General features: G+C 48.6%; 1 protein-coding gene across 1 annotated transcript in view; it reads left to right on the top strand.

Moving 5' to 3' along the window:
- Positions 1-20,008, top strand: part of deptor (DEP domain containing MTOR-interacting protein) — an 86,130-nt gene extending 66,122 nt beyond the window's left edge. Inside the window, 3 exon segments of the mRNA XM_064946937.1 lie at positions 4,857-4,927; positions 7,454-7,558; positions 17,256-20,008. Coding sequence (XP_064803009.1) covers positions 4,857-4,927; positions 7,454-7,558; positions 17,256-17,384 — 305 coding nt within the window. The 3' untranslated portion in view covers positions 17,385-20,008.
- The last annotated feature ends 303 nt before the right edge of the window (positions 20,009-20,311 follow it).

The raw sequence follows: 20,311 nt of genomic DNA on the forward strand, positions 1-20,311 counted from the left end.
GCTACCTGTATTCATATCCTCAGCAGTACTATACAGTAGCTACCTGTATTCATATCCTCAACAGTACTATACAGTAGCTACCTGTATTCATATCCTCAACAGTACTATACAGTAGCTACCTGTATTCCTGTCCTCAACAGTATTATACAGAGTATACAGTAGCTACCTGTATTCATATCCTCAACAGTACTATACAGTAGCTACCTGTATTCATATCCTCAGCAGTACTATACAGTAGCTACCTGTATTCATATCCTCAACAGTACTATACAGTAGCTACCTGTATTCCTGTCCTCAACAGTATTATACAGAGTATACAGTAGCTACCTGTATTCATATCCTCAACAGTACTATACAGTAGCTACCTGTATTCCTGTCCTCAACAGTATTATACAGAGTATACAGTAGCTACCTGTATTCATATCCTCAACAGTACTATACAGTAGCTACCTGTATTCATATCCTCAGCAGTACTATACAGTAGCTACCTGTATTCATATCCTCAACAGTACTATACAGTAGCTACCTGTATTCCTGTCCTCAACAGTATTATACAGAGTATACAGTAGCTACCTGTATTCATATCCTCAGCAGTACTATACAGTAGCTACCTGTATTCATATCCTCAGCAGTACTATACAGTAGCTACCTGTATTCCTGTCCTCAACAGTATTATACAGAGTATACAGTAGCTACCTGTATTCATATCCTCAACAGTACTATACAGTAGCTACCTGTATTCCTGTCCTCAACAGTATTATACTGAGTATACAGTATCTACCTGTATTCATATCCTCAACAGTACTATACAGTAGCTACCTGTATTCCTATCCTCAACAGTACTATACAGTAGCTACCTGTGTTCCTATCCTCAACAGTACTATACTGAGTATACAGTATCTACCTGTGTTCCTATCCTCAACAGTACTATACAGTAGCTACCTGTATTCCTATCCTCAACAGTACTATACAGTAGCTACCTGTATTCATATCCTCAACAGTACTATACTGAGTATACAGTATCTACCTGTATTCATATCCTCAACAGTACTATACAGTAGCTACCTGTATTCCTATCCTCAACAGTACTATACTGAGTATACAGTATCTACCTGTATTCATATCCTCAACAGTACTATACAGTATCTACCTGTGTTCCTGTCCTCAACAGTACTATACTGAGTATACAGTAGCTACCTGTATTCATATCCTCAACAGTACTATACAGTAGCTACCTGTATTCATATCCTCAACAGTACTATACAGTATCTACCTGTATTCCTATCCTCAACAGTACTATACAGTAGCTACCTGTGTTCCTATCCTCAACAGTACTATACTGAGTATACAGTAGCTACCTGTATTCATATCCTCAACAGTACTATGCAGTAGCTACCTGTATTCATGTCCTCAACAGTACTATAAAGTAGCTACCTGTGTTCCTATCCTCAACAGTACTATACAGTAGCTACCTGTATTCATATCCTCAACAGTACTATACAGAGTATACAGTAGCTACCTGTATTCATGTCCTCAACAGTACTATACTGAGTATACAGTAGCTACCTGTATTCATATCCTCAACAGTACTATACAGTAGCTACCTGTGTTCATATCCTCAACAGTACTATACAGTAGCTACCTGTGTTCCTATCCTCAACAGTACTATACAGTAGCTACCTGTATTCATGTCCTCAACAGTACTATACTGAGTATACAGTAGCTACCTGTATTCATATCCTCAACAGTACTATACAGTAGCTACCTGTATTCATATCCTCAACAGTACTATACAGTAGCTACCTGTGTTCATATCCTCAACAGTACTATACAGTAGCTACCTGTATTCATATCCTCAACAGTACTATACAGTAGCTACCTGTATTCATATCCTCAACAGTACTATACAGTAGCTACCTGTATTCATATCCTCAACAGTACTATACAGTAGCTACCTGTGTTCCTATCCTCAACAGTACTATACAGTAGCTACCTGTATTCATGTCCTCAACAGTACTATACTGAGTATACAGTAGCTACCTGTATTCATATCCTCAACAGTACTATACAGTAGCTACCTGTATTCATATCCTCAACAGTACTATACAGTAGCTACCTGTGTTCATATCCTCAACAGTACTATACAGTAGCTACCTGTATTCATATCCTCAACAGTACTATACAGTAGCTACCTGTATTCATATCCTCAACAGTACTATACAGTAGCTACCTGTATTCATATCCTCAACAGTACTATACAGTAGCTACCTGTATTCATATCCTCAACAGTACTATACAGTAGCTACCTGTATTCCTATCCTCAACAAGATTTCCTTCAGTTTAAATATGTGTTAGTGCAGATCCATTGTTCTGTGGATGTTTCTCCTCCTGTCTGAGTTGATGGTTACGCCACTATGAGCACACACACACACACACACACACACACACACACACACACTCTGTCTTAAAACCAGCTATAGGAAACAGGGAAATTGTTTCCCTCGAGGCACGGTCATGTGACTGCATGCTTTCCTCTTTTCCATTAAACACCAGTAGCCATGTTGTCCTCCTCCTACACACAGGACAACACGATGAGACTATAGTTATTCCTCCTACACACAGGACAACACGATGAGACTATAGTTATTCCTCCTACACACAGGACAACACGATGAGACTATAGTTATTCCTCCTACACACAGGACAACATGATGAGACTATAGTTATTCCTCCTACACACAGGACAACACGATGAGACTATAGTTATTCCTCCTACACACAGGACAACATGATGAGACTATAGTTATTCCTCCTACACACAGGACAACACGATGAGACTATAGTTATTCCTCCTGCACACAGGACAACACGATGAGACTATAGTTATTCCTCCTGCACACAGGACAACACGATGAGACTATAGTTACTGCTGCACACAGGACAACATGATGAGACTATAGTTATTCCTCCTACACACAGGACAACACGATGAGACTATAGTTATTCCTCCTACACACAGGACAACACGATGAGACTATAGTTATTCCTCCTACACACAGGACAACACGATGAGACTATAGTTATTCCTCCTGCACACAGGACAACACGATGAGACTATAGTTACTGCTGCACACAGGACAACATGATGAGACTATAGTTATTCCTCCTACACACAGGACAACACGATGAGACTATAGTTATTCCTCCTACACACAGGACAACACGATGAGACTATAGTTATTCCTCCTACACACAGGACAACACGATGAGACTATAGTTACTGCTGCACACAGGACAACATGATGAGACTATAGTTATTCCTCCTGCACACAGGACAACATGATGAGACTATAGTTATTCCTCCTGCACACAGGACAACACGATGAGACTATAGTTATTCCTCCTACACACAGGACAACACGATGAGACTATAGTTATTCCTCCTACACACAGGACAACATGATGAGACTATAGTTACTGCTGCACACAGGACAACATGATGAGACTATAGTTATTCCTCCTGCACACAGGACAACACGATGAGACTATAGTTACTGCTGCACACAGGACAACATGATGAGACTATAGTTATTCCTCCTACACACAGGACAACACGATGAGACTATAGTTACTGCTGCACACAGGACAACATGATGAGACTATAGTTATTCCTCCTGCACACAGGACAACATGATGAGACTATAGTTATTCCTCCTGCACACAGGACAACACGATGAGACTATAGTTATTCCTCCTACACACAGGACAACACGATGAGACTATAGTTATTCCTCCTACACACAGGACAACATGATGAGACTATAGTTACTGCTGCACACAGGACAACATGATGAGACTATAGTTATTCCTCCTACACACAGGACAACACGATGAGACTATAGTTATTCCTCCTACACACAGGACAACACGATGAGACTATAGTTATTCCTCCTACACACAGGACAACACGATGAGACTATAGTTACTGCTGCACACAGGACAACATGATGAGACTATAGTTATTCCTCCTACACACAGGACAACACGATGAGACTATAGTTATTCCTCCTGCACACAGGACAACACGATGAGACTATAGTTATTCCTCCTGCACACAGGACAACACGATGAGACTATAGTTATTCCTCCTGCACACAGGACAACACGATGAGACTATAGTTATTCCTCCTACACACAGGACAACACGATGAGACTATAGTTATTCCTCCTGCACACAGGACAACACGATGAGACTATAGTTATTCCTCCTGCACACAGGACAACATGATGAGACTATAGTTATTCCTCCTACACACAGGACAACACGATGAGACTATAGTTATTCCTCCTGCACACAGGACAACACGATGAGACTATAGTTATTCCTCCTACACACAGGACAACACGATGAGACTATAGTTATTCCTCCTGCACCCCTGACAACACGATGAGACTATAGTTACTGCTGCAGGAGGAATGTTCTGCAGCGGGTGTGTGTGTGTCAGTGCTTACTGTGTGTGTGCGTGTGTGTCAGTGCTTACTGTGTGTGTGCGTGTGTGTCAGTGCTTACTGTGTGTGTGCGTGTGTGTCAGTGCTTACTGTGTGTGTGCGTGTGTGTCAGTACTTACTGTGTGTGTGCGTGTGTGTCAGTACTTACTGTGTGTGTGTGTGTGTCAGTACTTACTGTGTGTGTGTGTGTGTCAGTACTTACTGTGTGTGTGTGTGTCAGTACTTACTGTGTGTGTGTGTGTCAGTACTTACTGTGTGTGTGTGTGTCAGTAGTTACTGTGTGTGTGTCAGTACTTACTGTGTGTGTGTGTGTGTGTGTCAGTACTTACTGTGTGTTTGCTTTGCAGTGTTGAAGAGACAAGTGAGTCCTGAGGAGCTGCAGACCCCAGGAGGCCCTTACATAAAGAAGACATTCACAGTACGACACACACACACACACACACACACACACACACACACACAGACACGGGGGGGAGGGGGTGTGTAATGAATGTAATGACATGCCCGATCCATAGACTGTTCTCTCTGCTTCCGCACGGCAAGTGGTACCGGTGCATCAAGTCTGACACCAGCAGGTTCCCGAACAGCTTCTGTCCCCAGGCCAGCAGACTGACACACACAGCTTCTGTCCCCAGGCCAGCAGACTGACACACACAGCTTCTGTCCCCAGGCCAGCAGACTGACACACACAGCTTCTGTCCCCAGGCCAGCAGACTGACACACACAGCTTCTGTCCCCAGGCCAGCAGACTGACACACACAGCTTCTGTCCCCAGGCCAGCAGACTGATACACACAGCTTCTGTCCCCAGGCCAGCAGACTGACACACACAGCTTCTGTCCCCAGGCTAGCAGACTGACACACACAGCTTCTGTCCCCAGGCCAGCAGACTGACACACACAGCTTCTGTCCCCAGGCCAGCAGACTGACACACACAGCTTCTGTCCCCAGGCCAGCAGACTGACACACACAGCTTCTGTCCCCAGGCCAGCAGACTGACACACACAGCTTCTGTCCCCAGGCCAGCAGACTGACACACACAGCTTCTGTCCCCAGGCCAGCAGACTGATACACACAGCTTCTGTCCCCAGGCCAGCAGACTGATACACACAGCTTCTGTCCCCAGGCCAGCAGACTGACACACACAGCTTCTGTCCCCAGGCCAGCAGACTGACACACACAGCTTCTGTCCCCAGGCCAGCAGACTGACACACACAGCTTCTGTCCCCAGGCCAGCAGACTGACACACACAGCTTCTGTCCCCAGGCCAGCAGACTGAGACACACAGCTTCTGTCCCCAGGCCAGCAGACTGACACACACAGCTTCTGTCCCCAGGCCAGCAGACTGACACACACAGCTTCTGTCCCCAGGCCAGCAGACTGACACACACAGCTTCTGTCCCCAGGCCAGCAGACTGACCCACACAGCTTCTGTCCCCAGGCCAGCAGACTGACACACACAGCTTCTGTCCCCAGGCCAGCAGACTGACACACACAGCTTCTGTCCCCAGGCTAGCAGACTGATACCCACAGCTTCTGTCCCCTGGCCAGCAGACTGACACACAGCTTCTGTCCCCTGGCCAGCAGACTGACACACAGCTTCTGTCCCCAGGCCAGCAGACTGACACACACAGCTTCTGTCCCCAAGAAGATGGCATGGCCACATCCCACACACAGTAGACACACACTCTGGCCTGCATGGTCTGATCCACAGGCGATTCTCCTCCTTACCGGGTCTGATATTCACCAGGGAATCGGGCTGAATACACTACTGATACCAGTTCATATTAGACTGGGTGGGACACATCATCACTCCTAACAGACTGACCGGATTGGCTCTGGGCTCTGCCTGAGATGACCCTCTTGTGTTCTGAAATGGAATGCTTGTCTGAGTAGGTTCTTAGAAGCCTCATGAGGGAGATCTGATAAGGGCTGTTACAGCACGCGCAAACACACCACACACACACCCTCACCCTAAAATAGCCTCTGTCCTCGTGTAGGAAATGTCCCCTACTTTTGGTGAATTCCAGTATCCACGAGGATAGTAAATACACACACACACACACACACACACACACACACACACACACACACACACACACACACACACACACACAGTTAAAAACAACACTTCATGTTACTTCTGCATAACAAACATTACAGTTCCTGACAGATACATTTTAGAGAATGATGAAACATCAAAATCATCCTACAACACTGTTGCATCTCATGTCAGGCCCCCAATAACGCGGTGTCAGGCCCCCGGTAGCGCGGTGTCAGGCCCCCGGTAGCGCGGTGTCAGGCCCCCGGTAGGCGCGGTGTCAGGCCCCCGGTAGGCGCGGTGTCAGGCCCCCGGTAGGCGCTTTGTCAGGCCCCCGGTAGGCGCTTTGTCAGGCCCCCGGTAGCGCGGTGTCAGGCCCCCGGTAGCGCGGTGTCAGGCCCCCGGTAGCGCGGTGTCAGGCCCCCTGTAGCGCGTTGTCAGGCCCCCTGTAGCACGGTGTCCTGTAACACGGTGCCATACCCCCTGTAGCACGGTGCCAGGCCCCCTGTAGCGTGGTGTCAGGCCCCCTGTAGCACGGTGTCCTGTAACACGGTGCCATACCCCCTGTAGCACGGTGCCAGGCCCCCTGTAGCACGTTGTCAGGCCCCCTGTAGCACGGTGCCAGGCCCCCTGTAGCACGGTGCCAGGCCCCCTGTAGCACGGTGCCAGGCCCCCTGTAGCACGGTGCCAGGCCCCCTGTAGCACGGTGCCAGGCCCCCTGTAGCACGGTGCCAGGCCCCCTGTAGCACGGTGCCATGGCCCCCTGTAGCACGTTGTCAGGCCCCCTGTAGCACGTTGTCCTGTAACACGGTGCCAGCCTTTTTAGTCACACCAACCCTGTTGTTTCTAGCTCTCTGCTTTAATGCTCTTGTTTAAATACATGTTGACCTGCCTGCCTCCTCAGATCGTGGGGGATGCGGTGGGCTGGGGCTTCGTGGTGCGGGGCAGTAAGCCCTGCCACATCCAGGCTGTCGACCCCAGTGGTCCCGCAGCTGCAGCTGGGATGAAGGTATGTAACACACAGACCTCACACACATACCATCACACACACACATATATATAAATATTACTCATACTCCACTGCCAGCTGGGAGTAGAGAGCACTGACCTAAACAATGGGGAGGGGGGAGGAAGGAAGGGAGAGTGGCCTAGGGAATTAGTGAGGGAGGAGAGATGTGGAAGAGAGGGGCAGGGAGAGGAGAGAGACCAGGGGAAGGCGTGAGGGAGGAGAGATGTGAAAGAGAGGGGCATGGAGAGGAGAGAGACCAGGGGAAGGAGTGAGGGAGGTGAGAGACCAGGGGAAGGAGTGAGGGAGGAGAGAGACCAGGGGAAGAGGGAGAAAGGGGGAGGAGAGCAGAAGGAAGGCGGAGGAGAGAAGTGAACTTAGACGAAGGAGCCGTAGCTAAATTAACTTTGGTAAAAAAATTAATCTGTTATCAATATGGAAGATATAGTGTCACTTCTGTCACATTTATCACCATGAAAACATGTGCTATGTTTCTACCTCTCCCCCTTCTCCTCTCCTCTCTCCCTGTTCCCCTCCCTTTCTCCTCTCCTCTCTCCCTGTTCCCCTCCCTTTCTCCTCTCCTCTCTCCCTGTTCCCCTCCCTTTCTCCTCTCCTCTCTCCCTGTTCCCCTCCCTTTCTCCTCTCCTCTCTCCCTGTTCCCCTCCCTTTCTCCTCTCTCCCTGTTCCCCTCCCTTTCTCCTCTCTCCCTGTTCCCCTCCCTTTCTCCTCTCTCCCTGTTCCCCTCCCTTTCTCCTCTCCTCTCTCCCTGTTCCCCTCCCTGTCTCCTCTCCTCTCTCCCTATTCCCCTCCCTGTCTCCTCTCCTCTCTCCCTATTCCCCTCCCTGTCTCCTCTCCTCTCTCCCTGTCCCCCTATTCCCTTCCTCTCTCCCTAATCCCCTTCCTTTCTCCTCTCCTCTCTCCCTGTTCCCCTCTGTCTCCTCTCCTCTCTCCCTGTTCCCCTTCCTTTCTCCTCTCCTCTCTCCCTATTCCCCTCCCTTTCTCCTGTTCCCCTCCCTTTCTACTGTTCCCCTCCCTTTCTCCTGTTCCCCTCCCTTTCTCCTCTCCTCTCTCCCTGTTCCCCTCCCTTTCTCCTCTCTCCCTCCCTGTTCCCCTCCCTTTCTCCTCTCCTCTCTCCCTGTTCCCCTACCTTTCTCCCCTCCTCTCTCCCTGTTCCCCTCCCTTTCTCCTCTCCTCTCTCCCTGTTCCCCTCCCTTTCTCCTCTCCTCCTCTCTCCCTGTTCCCCTCCCTGTCTCCTCTCCTCTCTCCCTGTTCCCCTCCCTGTCTCCTCTCCTTTCTCCCTATTCCCCTCCCTTTCTCCTCTCCTCTCTCCCTATTCCCCTCCCTTTCTCCTCTCCTCTCTCCCTATTCCCCTTCCTTTCTCCTCTCCTCTCTCCCTATTCCCCTCCCTGTCTCCTCTCCTCTCTCCCTATTCCCCTCCCTTTCTCCTCTCCTCTCTCCCTCTCCCCCTCCCTTTCTCCTCTCTTCCCCTCCTCTCTTCCTCTCCTCCTCTAAGTCGAGAGCAGAGCTGGCTCCATCCCATAGAAATCAAGCTGATGCAGTAATAACGGATCTGTGCAGCCTGTGGTTTGTGTCCCAAATGGCGCCCTATGTAGTGCACTACTTTAGACCATAGACCTATGGGCCCTGTTCAAACGTAGTGCACTCCATAGGGAATATGGTGATATTCTGGACACAGGCAGTCAGTTACGCAACACTAAATGCTGTTCTCTCTGTATGGTTGTTGATGCTTCTTATATAAGCCATGTTGGTCAGACAGTCTGAAGCCTTGTTTACTGCCTGCCTTTCCTCTGTGGTAAAACAGGCTCTGACTGAAGCCTTGTGTTTACTGCCTGCCTTTCCTCTGTGGTAAAACAGGCTCTGACTGAAGCCTTGTGTTTACTGCCTGCCTTTCCTCTGTGGTAAAACAGGCTCTGACTGAAGCCTTGTGTTTACTGCCTGCCTTTCCTCTGTGGTAAAACAGGCCCTGACTGAAGCCTTGTGTTTACTGCCTGCCTTTCCTCTGTGGTATAACAGGCTCTGACTGAAGCCTTGTGTTTACTGCCTGCCTTTCCTCTGGTAAAACAGGCCCTGACTCTCACATTGATCACATGCTCTTAACAGAGGCACTAAAAGCGAGTCACAGCTCTTGAAGTGGCCCATAAACTCTCATTCTATGGGGACCTTTGGAAGGAGATAATGACAGAGAGTTGACTCACTGCTTCCAAATGTTACGTCTAACGTTGCTCAAGCGGCAGTTTTCTAATGTTGGTCGAACGTTGCCAGAGTTGAGGTCATTTATAATATGAATGAGGCAGAACATCTCCGTCATGGCAACCACAGCCATGTAATACATATAATCACACCCCAAAGGAGACAGAGGTCTGAGGAGACTCAGACAACAACAGGAGACAGTAGAGGTCTGAGGAGACTCGGACCACAACAGGAGACAGTAGAGGTCTGAGGAGACTCGGACCACAACAGGAGACAGTAGAGGTCTGAGGAGACTCGGACCACAACAGGAGACAGTAGAGGTCTGTTGACTCAGACCACAACAGGAGACAGTGGAGGTCTGTTGACTCAGACCACAACAGGAGACAGAGGTCTGAGGAGACTCAGACAACAACAGGAGACAGTAGAGGTCTGAGGAGACTCAGACAACAACAGGAGACAGTAGAGGTCTGAGGAGACTCAGACAACACAACAGGAGACAGTAGAGGTCTGTTGACTCAGACCACAACAGGAGACAGAGGTCTGAGGAGACTCGGACCACAACAGGAGACAGTAGAGGTCTGAGGAGACTCAGACCACAACAGGAGACAGTGGAGGTCTGAGGAGACTCAGACAACACAACAGGAGACAGTGGAGGTCTGAGGAGACTCAGACAACACAACAGGAGACAGTGGAGGTCTGAGGAGACTCGGACCACAACAGGAGACAGTAGAGGTCTGAGGAGACTCGGACCACAACAGGAGACAGTAGAGGTCTGAGGAGACTCGGACCACAACAGGAGACAGTAGAGGTCTGAGGAGACTCGGACCACAACAGGAGACAGTAGAGGTCTGAGGAGACTCAGACAACACAACAGGAGACAGTAGAGGTCTGTTGACTCAGACCACAACAGGAGACAGTGGAGGTCTGTTGACTCAGACCACAACAGGAGACAGAGGTCTGAGGAGACTCAGACAACAACAGGAGACAGTAGAGGTCTGAGGAGACTCAGACAACAACAGGAGACAGTAGAGGTCTGAGGAGACTCAGACAACACAACAGGAGACAGTGGAGGTCTGAGGAGACTCGGACCACAACAGGAGACAGTAGAGGTCTGAGGAGACTCGGACCACAACAGGAGACAGTAGAGGTCTGAGGAGACTCAGACCACAACAGGAGACAGTGGAGGTCTGAGGAGACTCAGACAACACAACAGGAGACAGTGGAGGTCTGAGGAGACTCAGACAACACAACAGGAGACAGTGGAGGTCTGAGGAGACTCGGACCACAACAGGAGACAGTAGAGGTCTGAGGAGACTCGGACCACAACAGGAGACAGTAGAGGTCTGAGGAGACTCGGACCACAACAGGAGACAGTGGAGGTCTGAGGAGACTCAGACAACACAACAGGAGACAGTGGAGGTCTGAGGAGACTCGGACCACAACAAGAGACAGTAGAGGTCTGAGGAGACTCGGACCACAACAGGAGACAGTAGAGGTCTGAGGAGACTCGGACCACAACAGGAGACAGTAGAGATCTGAGGAGACTCGGACCACAACAGGAGACAGTAGAGGTCTGCTGAGACTCAGACAACACAACAGGAGGCAGTAGAGGTCTGAGGAGACTCAGACAACACAACAGGAGACAGTAGAGGTCTGTTGACTCAGACCACAACAGGAGACAGTAGAGGTCTGAGGAGACTCAGACCACAACAGGAGACAGTGGAGGTCTGAGGAGACTCAGACAACACAACAGGAGACAGTGGAGGTCTGAGGAGACTCGGACCACAACAGGAGACAGTAGAGGTCTGAGGAGACTCGGACCACAACAGGAGACAGTAGAGGTCTGAGGAGACTCAGACAACACAACAGGAGACAGTGGAGGTCTGAGGAGACTTGGACCACAACAGGAGACAGTAGAGGTCTGTTGAGACTCAGACCACAACAAGAGACAGTGGAGGTCTGAGAAGACTCAGACAACAACAGTAGACAGTAGAGGTCTGTTGACTCAGACCACAACAGGAAACAGTGGAGGTCTGAGGAGACTCGGACCACAACAGGAGACAGTAGAGGTCTGAGGAGACTCGGACCACAACAGGAGACAGTAGAGGTCTGAGGAGACTCGGACCACAACAGGAGACAGTAGAGGTCTGCTGAGACTCAGACAACACAACAGGAGACAGTAGAGGTCTGAGGAGACTCAGACAACACAACAGGACAGTAGAGGTCTGTTGACTCAGACCACAACAGGAGACAGTGGAGGTCTGTTGAGACTCAGACCACAACAGGAGACAGTGGAGGTCTGTTGAGACTCGGACCACAACAGGAGACAGTGGAGGTCTGAGGAGACTCGGACCACAACATGAGACAGTAGAGGTCTGTTGAGACTCAGACCACAACAAGAGACAGTAGAGGTCTGTTGAGACTCAGACCACAACAGGAGACAGTAGAGGTCTGAGGAGACTCGGACCACAACAAGAGACAGTAGAGGTCTGAGGAGACTCGGACCACAACAGGAGACAGTAGAGGTCTGAGGAGACTCGGACCACAACAGGAGACAGTAGAGGTCTGAGGAGACTCGGACCACAACAGGAGACAGTAGAGGTCTGAGGAGACTCGGACCACAACAGGAGACAGTGGAGGTCTGAGGAGACTCAGACAACACAACAGGAGACAGTGGAGGTCTGAGGAGACTCGGACCACAACAAGAGACAGTAGAGGTCTGAGGAGACTCGGACCACAACAGGAGACAGTAGAGATCTGAGGAGACTCGGACCACAACAGGAGACAGTAGAGGTCTGCTGAGACTCAGACAACACAACAGGAGACAGTGGAGGTCTGAGGAGACTCGGACCACAACAGGAGACAGTAGAGGTCTGAGGAGACTCGGACCACAACAGGAGACAGTAGAGATCTGAGGAGACTCGGACCACAACAGGAGACAGTAGAGGTCTGCTGAGACTCAGACAACACAACAGGAGACAGTAGAGGTCTGTTGACTCAGACCACAACAGGAGACAGTAGAGGTCTGAGGAGACTCAGACCACAACAGGAGACAGAGGTCTGAGGAGACTCAGACAACACAACAGGAGACAGTGGAGGTCTGAGGAGACTCGGACCACAACAGGAGACAGTAGAGGTCTGAGGAGACTCGGACCACAACAGGAGACAGTAGAGGTCTGAGGAGACTCAGACAACACAACAGGAGACAGTGGAGGTCTGAGGAGACTTGGACCACAACAGGAGACAGTAGAGGTCTGTTGAGACTCAGACCACAACAAGAGACAGTGGAGGTCTGAGAAGACTCAGACAACAACAGTAGACAGTAGAGGTCTGTTGACTCAGACCACAACAGGAAACAGTGGAGGTCTGAGGAGACTCGGACCACAACAGGAGACAGTAGAGGTCTGAGGAGACTCGGACCACAACAGGAGACAGTAGAGGTCTGAGGAGACTCGGACCACAACAGGAGACAGTAGAGGTCTGCTGAGACTCAGACAACACAACAGGAGACAGTAGAGGTCTGAGGAGACTCAGACAACACAACAGGAGACAGTAGAGGTCTGTTGACTCAGACCACAACAGGAGACAGTAGAGGTCTGAGGAGACTCGGACCACAACAGGAGACAGTAGAGGTCTGAGGAGACTCAGACCACAACAGGAGACAGTGGAGGTCTGAGGAGACTCAGACAACACAACAGGAGACAGTGGAGGTCTGAGGAGACTCGGACCACAACAGGAGACAGTAGAGGTCTGAGGAGACTCGGACCACAACAGGAGACAGTAGAGGTCTGAGGAGACTCGGACCACAACAGGAGACAGTAGAGGTCTGAGGAGACTCAGACAACACAACAGGAGACAGTGGAGGTCTGAGGAGACTTGGACCACAACAGGAGACAGTAGAGGTCTGTTGAGACTCAGACCACAACAAGAGACAGTGGAGGTCTGAGGAGACTCAGACAACAACAGTAGACAGTAGAGGTCTGAGGAGACTCGGACCACAACAGGAGACAGTAGAGGTCTGTTGACTCAGACCACAACAGGAGACAGTGGAGGTCTGAGGAGACTCGGACCACAACAGGAGACAGTGGAGGTCTGAGGAGACTCAGACCACAACAGGAGACAGTAGAGGTCTGTTGACTCAGACCACAACAGGAGACAGTGGAGGTCTGAGGAGACTCGGACCACAACAGGAGACAGTGGAGGTCTGTTGAGACTCAGACCACAACAGGAGACAGTGGAGGTCTGTTGAGACTCGGACCACAACAGGAGACAGTGGAGGTCTGAGGAGACTCGGACCACAACATGAGACAGTAGAGGTCTGTTGAGACTCAGACCACAACAAGAGACAGTAGAGGTCTGTTGAGACTCAGACCACAACAGGAGACAGTAGAGGTCTGAGGAGACTCGGACCACAACAAGAGACAGTAGAGGTCTGAGGAGACTCGGACCACAACAGGAGACAGTAGAGGTCTGAGGAGACTCAGACCACAACATGAGACAGTAGAGGTCTGTTGAGACTCAGACCACAACAGGAGACAGTAGAGGTCTGAGGAGACTCGGACCACAACAAGAGACAGTAGAGGTCTGAGGAGACTCAGACCACAACAGGAGACAGTAGAGGTCTGAGGAGACTCGGACCACAACAGGAGACAGTAGAGGTCTGAGGAGACTCGGACCACAAGAGAAGATAGAGGTCTGAGACTCATAGAGACACTTAGCTCGACAGATTCAGCAGGTACACGATGAACATAAATAAACAGAAGTTTCATGTTGTAAGCCACCTGGATAAACATCTCAAATGTATGATGTCTTAACCCTCGTCCCAGTATAGTGACATTTAGAGTACGGCTGAATTAATCTGCTTGAGTCACCTGTCAAATGTTCCTCTATCCGTCTCCAATCATCTGGAGTGATTGGTGAAGAAAAATATAACCGCAGTGGTTAGACAGGGCAATGACTTATACCCTGTAGCAGTGGTAACACAGAGCAATGACTTATACCCTGTAGCAGTGGTAACACAGAGTAATGACTTATACCCTGTAGCCGTGGTAACACAGAGCAATGACTTATACCCTGTAGCCGTGGTAACACAGAGCAATGACTTATACCCTGTAGCCGTGGTAACACAGAGCAATGACTTATACCCTGTAGCAGTGGTTAGACAGAGCAATGACTTATACCCTGTAGCCGTGGTAACACAGAGCAATGACTTATACCCTGTAGCCGTGGTAACACAGAGCAATGACTTATACCCTGTAGCCGTGGTAACACAGAGCAATGACTTATACCCTGTAGCAGTGGTTAGACAGAGCAATGACTTATACCCTGTAGCCGTGGTTAGACAGAGCAATGACTTATACCCTGTAGCCGTGGTAACACAGAACAATGACTTATACCCTGTAGCAGTGGTTAGACAGAGCAATGACTTATACCCTGTAGCATTGGTTAGACAGAGCAATGACTTATACCCTGTAGCAGTGGTTCGACAGAGCAATGACTTATACCCTGTAGCAGTGGTAACACAGAGCAATGACTTATACCCTGTAGCCGTGGTAACACAGAGCAATGACATACCCTGTAGCAGTGGTTAGACAGAACAATGACTTATACCCTGTAGCAGTGGTTAGACAGAGCAATGACTTATACCCTGTATCAGTGGTTAGACAGAACAATGACTTATACCCTGTAGCAGTGGTTCGACAGAGCAATGACTTATACCCTGTAGCAGTGGTAACACAGAGCAATGACTTATACCCTGTAGCCGTGGTAACACAGAGCAATGACATACCCTGTAGCAGTGGTTAGACAGAACAATGACTTATACCCTGTAGCAGTGGTTAGACAGAGCAATGACTTATACCCTGTATCAGTGGTTAGACAGAACAATGACTTATACCCTGTAGCAGTGGTTAGACAGAACAATGACTTATACCCTGTAGCCATGGTAACACAGAACAATGACTTATACCCTGTAGCCGTGGTAACACAGAACAATGACTTATACCCTGTAGCCGTGGTAATACAGAACAATGACTTATACCCTGTAGCCGTGGTAACACAGAACAATGACTTATACCCTGTAGCCGTGGTAACACAGAACAATGACTTATACCCTGTAGCCGTGGTAACACAGAACAATGACTTATACCCTGTAGCCGTTGTAATACAGAACAATGACTTATACCCTGTAGCCGTGGTTAGACAGAACAATGACTTATACCCTGTAGCATTGGTAACACAATGACTTATACCCTGTAGCAGTGGTTAGACAGAACAATGACTTATACCCTGTAGCAGTGGTAACACAGAGCAATGACTTATACCCTGTATCAGTGGTAACACAATGACTTATACCCTGTATCAGTGGTTAGGCAGAGCAATGACTTATACCCTGTAGCATTGGTTAGACAGAACAATGACTTATACCCTGTAGCCGTGGTAACACAGAGCAATGACTTATACCCTGTATCAGTGGTAACACAATGACTTATACCCTGTAGCCGTGGTAACACAGAGCAATGACTTATACCCTGTATCAGTGGTAACACAATGACTTATACCCTGTAGCAGTGGTTAGACAGAACAATGACTTATACCCTGTAGCCGTGGTAACACAGCACAATGACTTATACCCTGTAGCCGTGGTAACACAGAACACTGCAGTTTAACATGTCTCCATCTCTACAAATTCTCTGCAGCCTAAGATAACCAGTATCTCATTCATTTCAGCAACGGCCTGGCCATGAAACGGTTAACAAACGCTTTTTCTGAGAAATCCTCAAGTGCTCTTTTCTAGGAGTATTAACTCCTGAGTGACTGGGGCCTTCTGGGTAACGGTTGACCCGTTGCCAAGAAAAATAAGGGATTGTGTTTTGATGTAAATTGCAGCGAGGGGATGCTCTAGAATTCCTTCACTGCATGAAATTAGAGTGAAGTTGAGACAATGGCTTGCCATGTTGCAAAACAGTCCTAAAACATGTTTGTTTTTGCCAACACTGTTGCAATAGTGAGTCAGGAATCAAATCAAATATTTTTCCCATCGAGAGCTAACTCTCCTCTCCCTTTCTCTGTTGTTTCTCCCATCGAGAGCTAACTCTCCTCTCCCTTTCTGTTGTTTCTCCCATCGAGAGCTAACTCTCCTCTCCCTTTCTCTGTTGTTTCTCCCATCGAGAGCTAACTCTCCTCTCCCTTTCTCTGTTGTTTCTCCCATCGAGAGCTCAACCTCTCCCTGGTTCCGCTGTTGTTTCTCCCACTATACATGGGTAGTTGTGTCTAACTCTCCTCTCCCTTTCTCTGTTGTTTCTCCCATCGAGAGCTAACTCTCCTCTCCCTTTCTCTGTTGTTTCTCCCATCGAGAGCTAACTCTCATCTCCCTTTCTCTGTTGTTTCTCCCATCGAGAGCTAACTCTCATCTCCCTTTCTCTGTTGTTTCTCCCAAAGAGAAATGCATGTGTAGACATGGCTAACTCTGTTCTTCTCCCTCCTCTAGGTGTGTCAGTTTGTGGTCTCGGTCAACGGGCTAAACGTGCTGTCTCTGGACTACAGGACAGTCAGTAACCTCATCCTGACCGGGCCCAGGACCGTTGTCATGGAAGTCATGGAGGAAGCAGATTACTGAAGAGGCAGGCTATCACGTGGCAGGGGGCGTGGCTGAGCAGAGTAGACCCAAGGCAGGATCTAAAGACACCATAGAGATAGAAGTACCTTTATGGAACTCTATGGGAAATTCTCTCTGGGCTTCTAACTCTATGGGAAATTCTCTCTGGGCTTCTCACTCTATGGGAAACTCTCTCTGGGAAACTCTCTCTGGGCTTCTCACTCTATGGGAAACTCTCTCTGGGCTTCTCACTCTATGGGAAACTCTCTCTGGGCTTCTCACTCTATGGGAAACTCTCTCTGGGCTTCTCACTCTATGGGAAACTCTCTCTGGGCTTCTCACTCTATGGGAAACTGTCTCTGGGCTTCTCACTCTATGGGAAACTCTCTCTGGGCTTCTCACTCTATGGGAAACTCTCTGGGCTTCTCACTCTATGGGAAACTCTCTCTGGGCTTCTCACTCTATGGGAAACTCTCGCTGGGCTTCTCACTCTATGAGAAACTCTCTCTGGGCTTCTAACTCTAGGAAAGACTCAGTCAAGCTCTGCCAGCCACCACCCACGTCTCCTTCCTATTGGACACTGCTTCCCTCTGATGGCCTCCAATAGAACTGCTTGGAGAAGAGCGAGGGACATTAGTTACTCTGTTAGATGCACACATCTTGTCATTGGTCTCCTGTCTCATCTGTCTAGTTGATGTTGAGACATCAGATGGACCCTGATAACATAACAGCCCCCTGCTCCATGATTAGGGGACTGTGCCCTGCTGTCCCCTTCTGGTTGCTCACTGTCTCCTGTGGTCTGTGTTTTCTTTATGTATTGATGGTACTACCTACCCATGTGTGAAGCTGTGTGGGGAGAGACAGTTCTGGACCTGTCTAGATCTGTCTGTATTTCTTTATCCCAGGATGAGATGTGGTGAAGTTGAAGACAGGCCTGAAGGAGACAGACAGCATATCATTCGGGACAGGCCTGAAGGAGACAGGCAGCATATCATTCGGGACAGGCCTGAAGGAGACAGGCAGCATATCATTTCGGGACAGGTCTGAAGGAGACAGGCAGCATATCATTTCGGGACAGGTCTGAAGGAGACAGGCAGCATATCATTTTGGGACAGGCCTGAAGCAGACAGGCAGCATATCATTTCGGGACAGGCCTGAAGGAGACAGTCGGCATATCATTTCGGGACAGGCCTGAAGCAGACAGACGGCATATCATTTCGGGACAGGCCTGAAGGAGACAGTCGGCATATCATTTCGGGACAGGCCTGAAGGAGACAGGCAGCATATCATTTCGGGACAGGCCTGAAGGAGACAGGCAGCATATCATTTCGGGACAGGCCTGAAGCAGACAGGCAGCATATCATTCGGGACAGGTCTGAAGGAGACGGGCACAATATCATTCGGGACAGGCCTGAAGGAGACAGTCGGCATATCATTCGGGACAGGTCTGAAGGAGACAGGCAGCATATCATTCAGGACAGGAGTGTGAAGCATTAGCAAGTGACTGTTCAATCCTCTGGGCCACATGATGCAAACCACGTCCAACGACTCCAGAGCTGTTTGGACGTGTGACACCGATACCAGCCTGGTTCCTCTGTACCGTTGGCTGGAGATCACTCACTATACATGGTGGTAGTTGTGTGAAGTTGGCCTTTAGTTTAACCAAGCAAACAGGGTTGTATAATGTTCATGTTTATGCAGGACTAATTGTTGTCGATGATGTCTTTTCCCTGTACACTTAGGGGGAGTTTCCCGGACAACAAATCCTGGACTAAAAAGTCTAAATCAATAGATGATCTCCATTTGAAAGTCCATAATTATTCTTTGTTCGGGAAATCGTCATTTGAAGACAAAGTAGGTAGCTACTAGCTAGTTAATGAGGTAACACTTGACAGGATGGTTCTACTGTCTGTAGGCCTGAATATCATGGTTATAATTACCACATAAAGGATATGACTCAGTATGTAGACCTAAAGGATATGACTCAGTATGTAGACCTAAAGGATATGTAGACCTAAAGGATATGTAGACCTAAAGGATATGACTCAGTATGTAGACCTAAAGGATATGTAGACCTAAAGGTTGCGCCTGTAACAACTACCTTCACTCTGTCATGACACAACAAACCATTACCCATCAGGCCCCTCTCCCAGACATGCATTTTGCCTCGTCTTGGACTAGAAAGCAAGCTGAAGGGAGAATCTCCGTTGAAAGAGCGTTTTGGTCCAGGGAATCTGCTCATGGTGATATAAATGGGTTGGTTTGCATAGATTTGTAATGTGTAATGAGCGTGATGCGTCTGTTTCTGTGTCACCGGCATTGAGCCCTATGACGACACCCACCTGTTAACCAATAAGCCGAATGTGGATGTCGTATCCACTATAGTCCCTAGTCTTTCAGGGGCCGGCAGGGTAGCCTAGTGGTTAGAGCGTTGGACTAGTAACCGAAAGGTTGCAAGTTCAAATTCCCGAGCTGACAAGGTACAAATCTGTTCTGCCCCTGAACAGGCAGTTAACCCACTGTTCCTAGACCTCTCAAGAACAAATTCTTATTTTCAATAACTGACTTGCCAAGTAAAATAAAGGTAAAATAAAATAAAAAGAAGCGGCATGTTCCACACTACCGGCAATTCTATAATATATGGATATGTTAACACATATGTAGATCTGTGTATGGATTGAGGCTGACAAAGGCACTTTAAAAAAATGAAAATAACTGTTTGCATCGGTTTGTTTTCCAGTTAAAATGTCAGAAAATTGATAGTGTGTGAAGACGTCACTGTACTGTACCATCCTGAAACATAAACGCTTAAACAATTATCAACCCTTTCTATTTGCCATCAGACCCCATCTACTTGTATTTAAGGAGGAGAAAGGGGTTTATTTCAGGTAGCGAGCTGTGAATTTAAAGTAGAAGAACTATTGATGGCATGAGAGAAACAATCTATG

Source organism: Oncorhynchus masou, chromosome 29 (genome assembly GCF_036934945.1).
Source record: "Oncorhynchus masou masou isolate Uvic2021 chromosome 29, UVic_Omas_1.1, whole genome shotgun sequence".
Classification (NCBI taxonomy): Eukaryota; Metazoa; Chordata; class Actinopteri; order Salmoniformes; family Salmonidae; genus Oncorhynchus; species Oncorhynchus masou.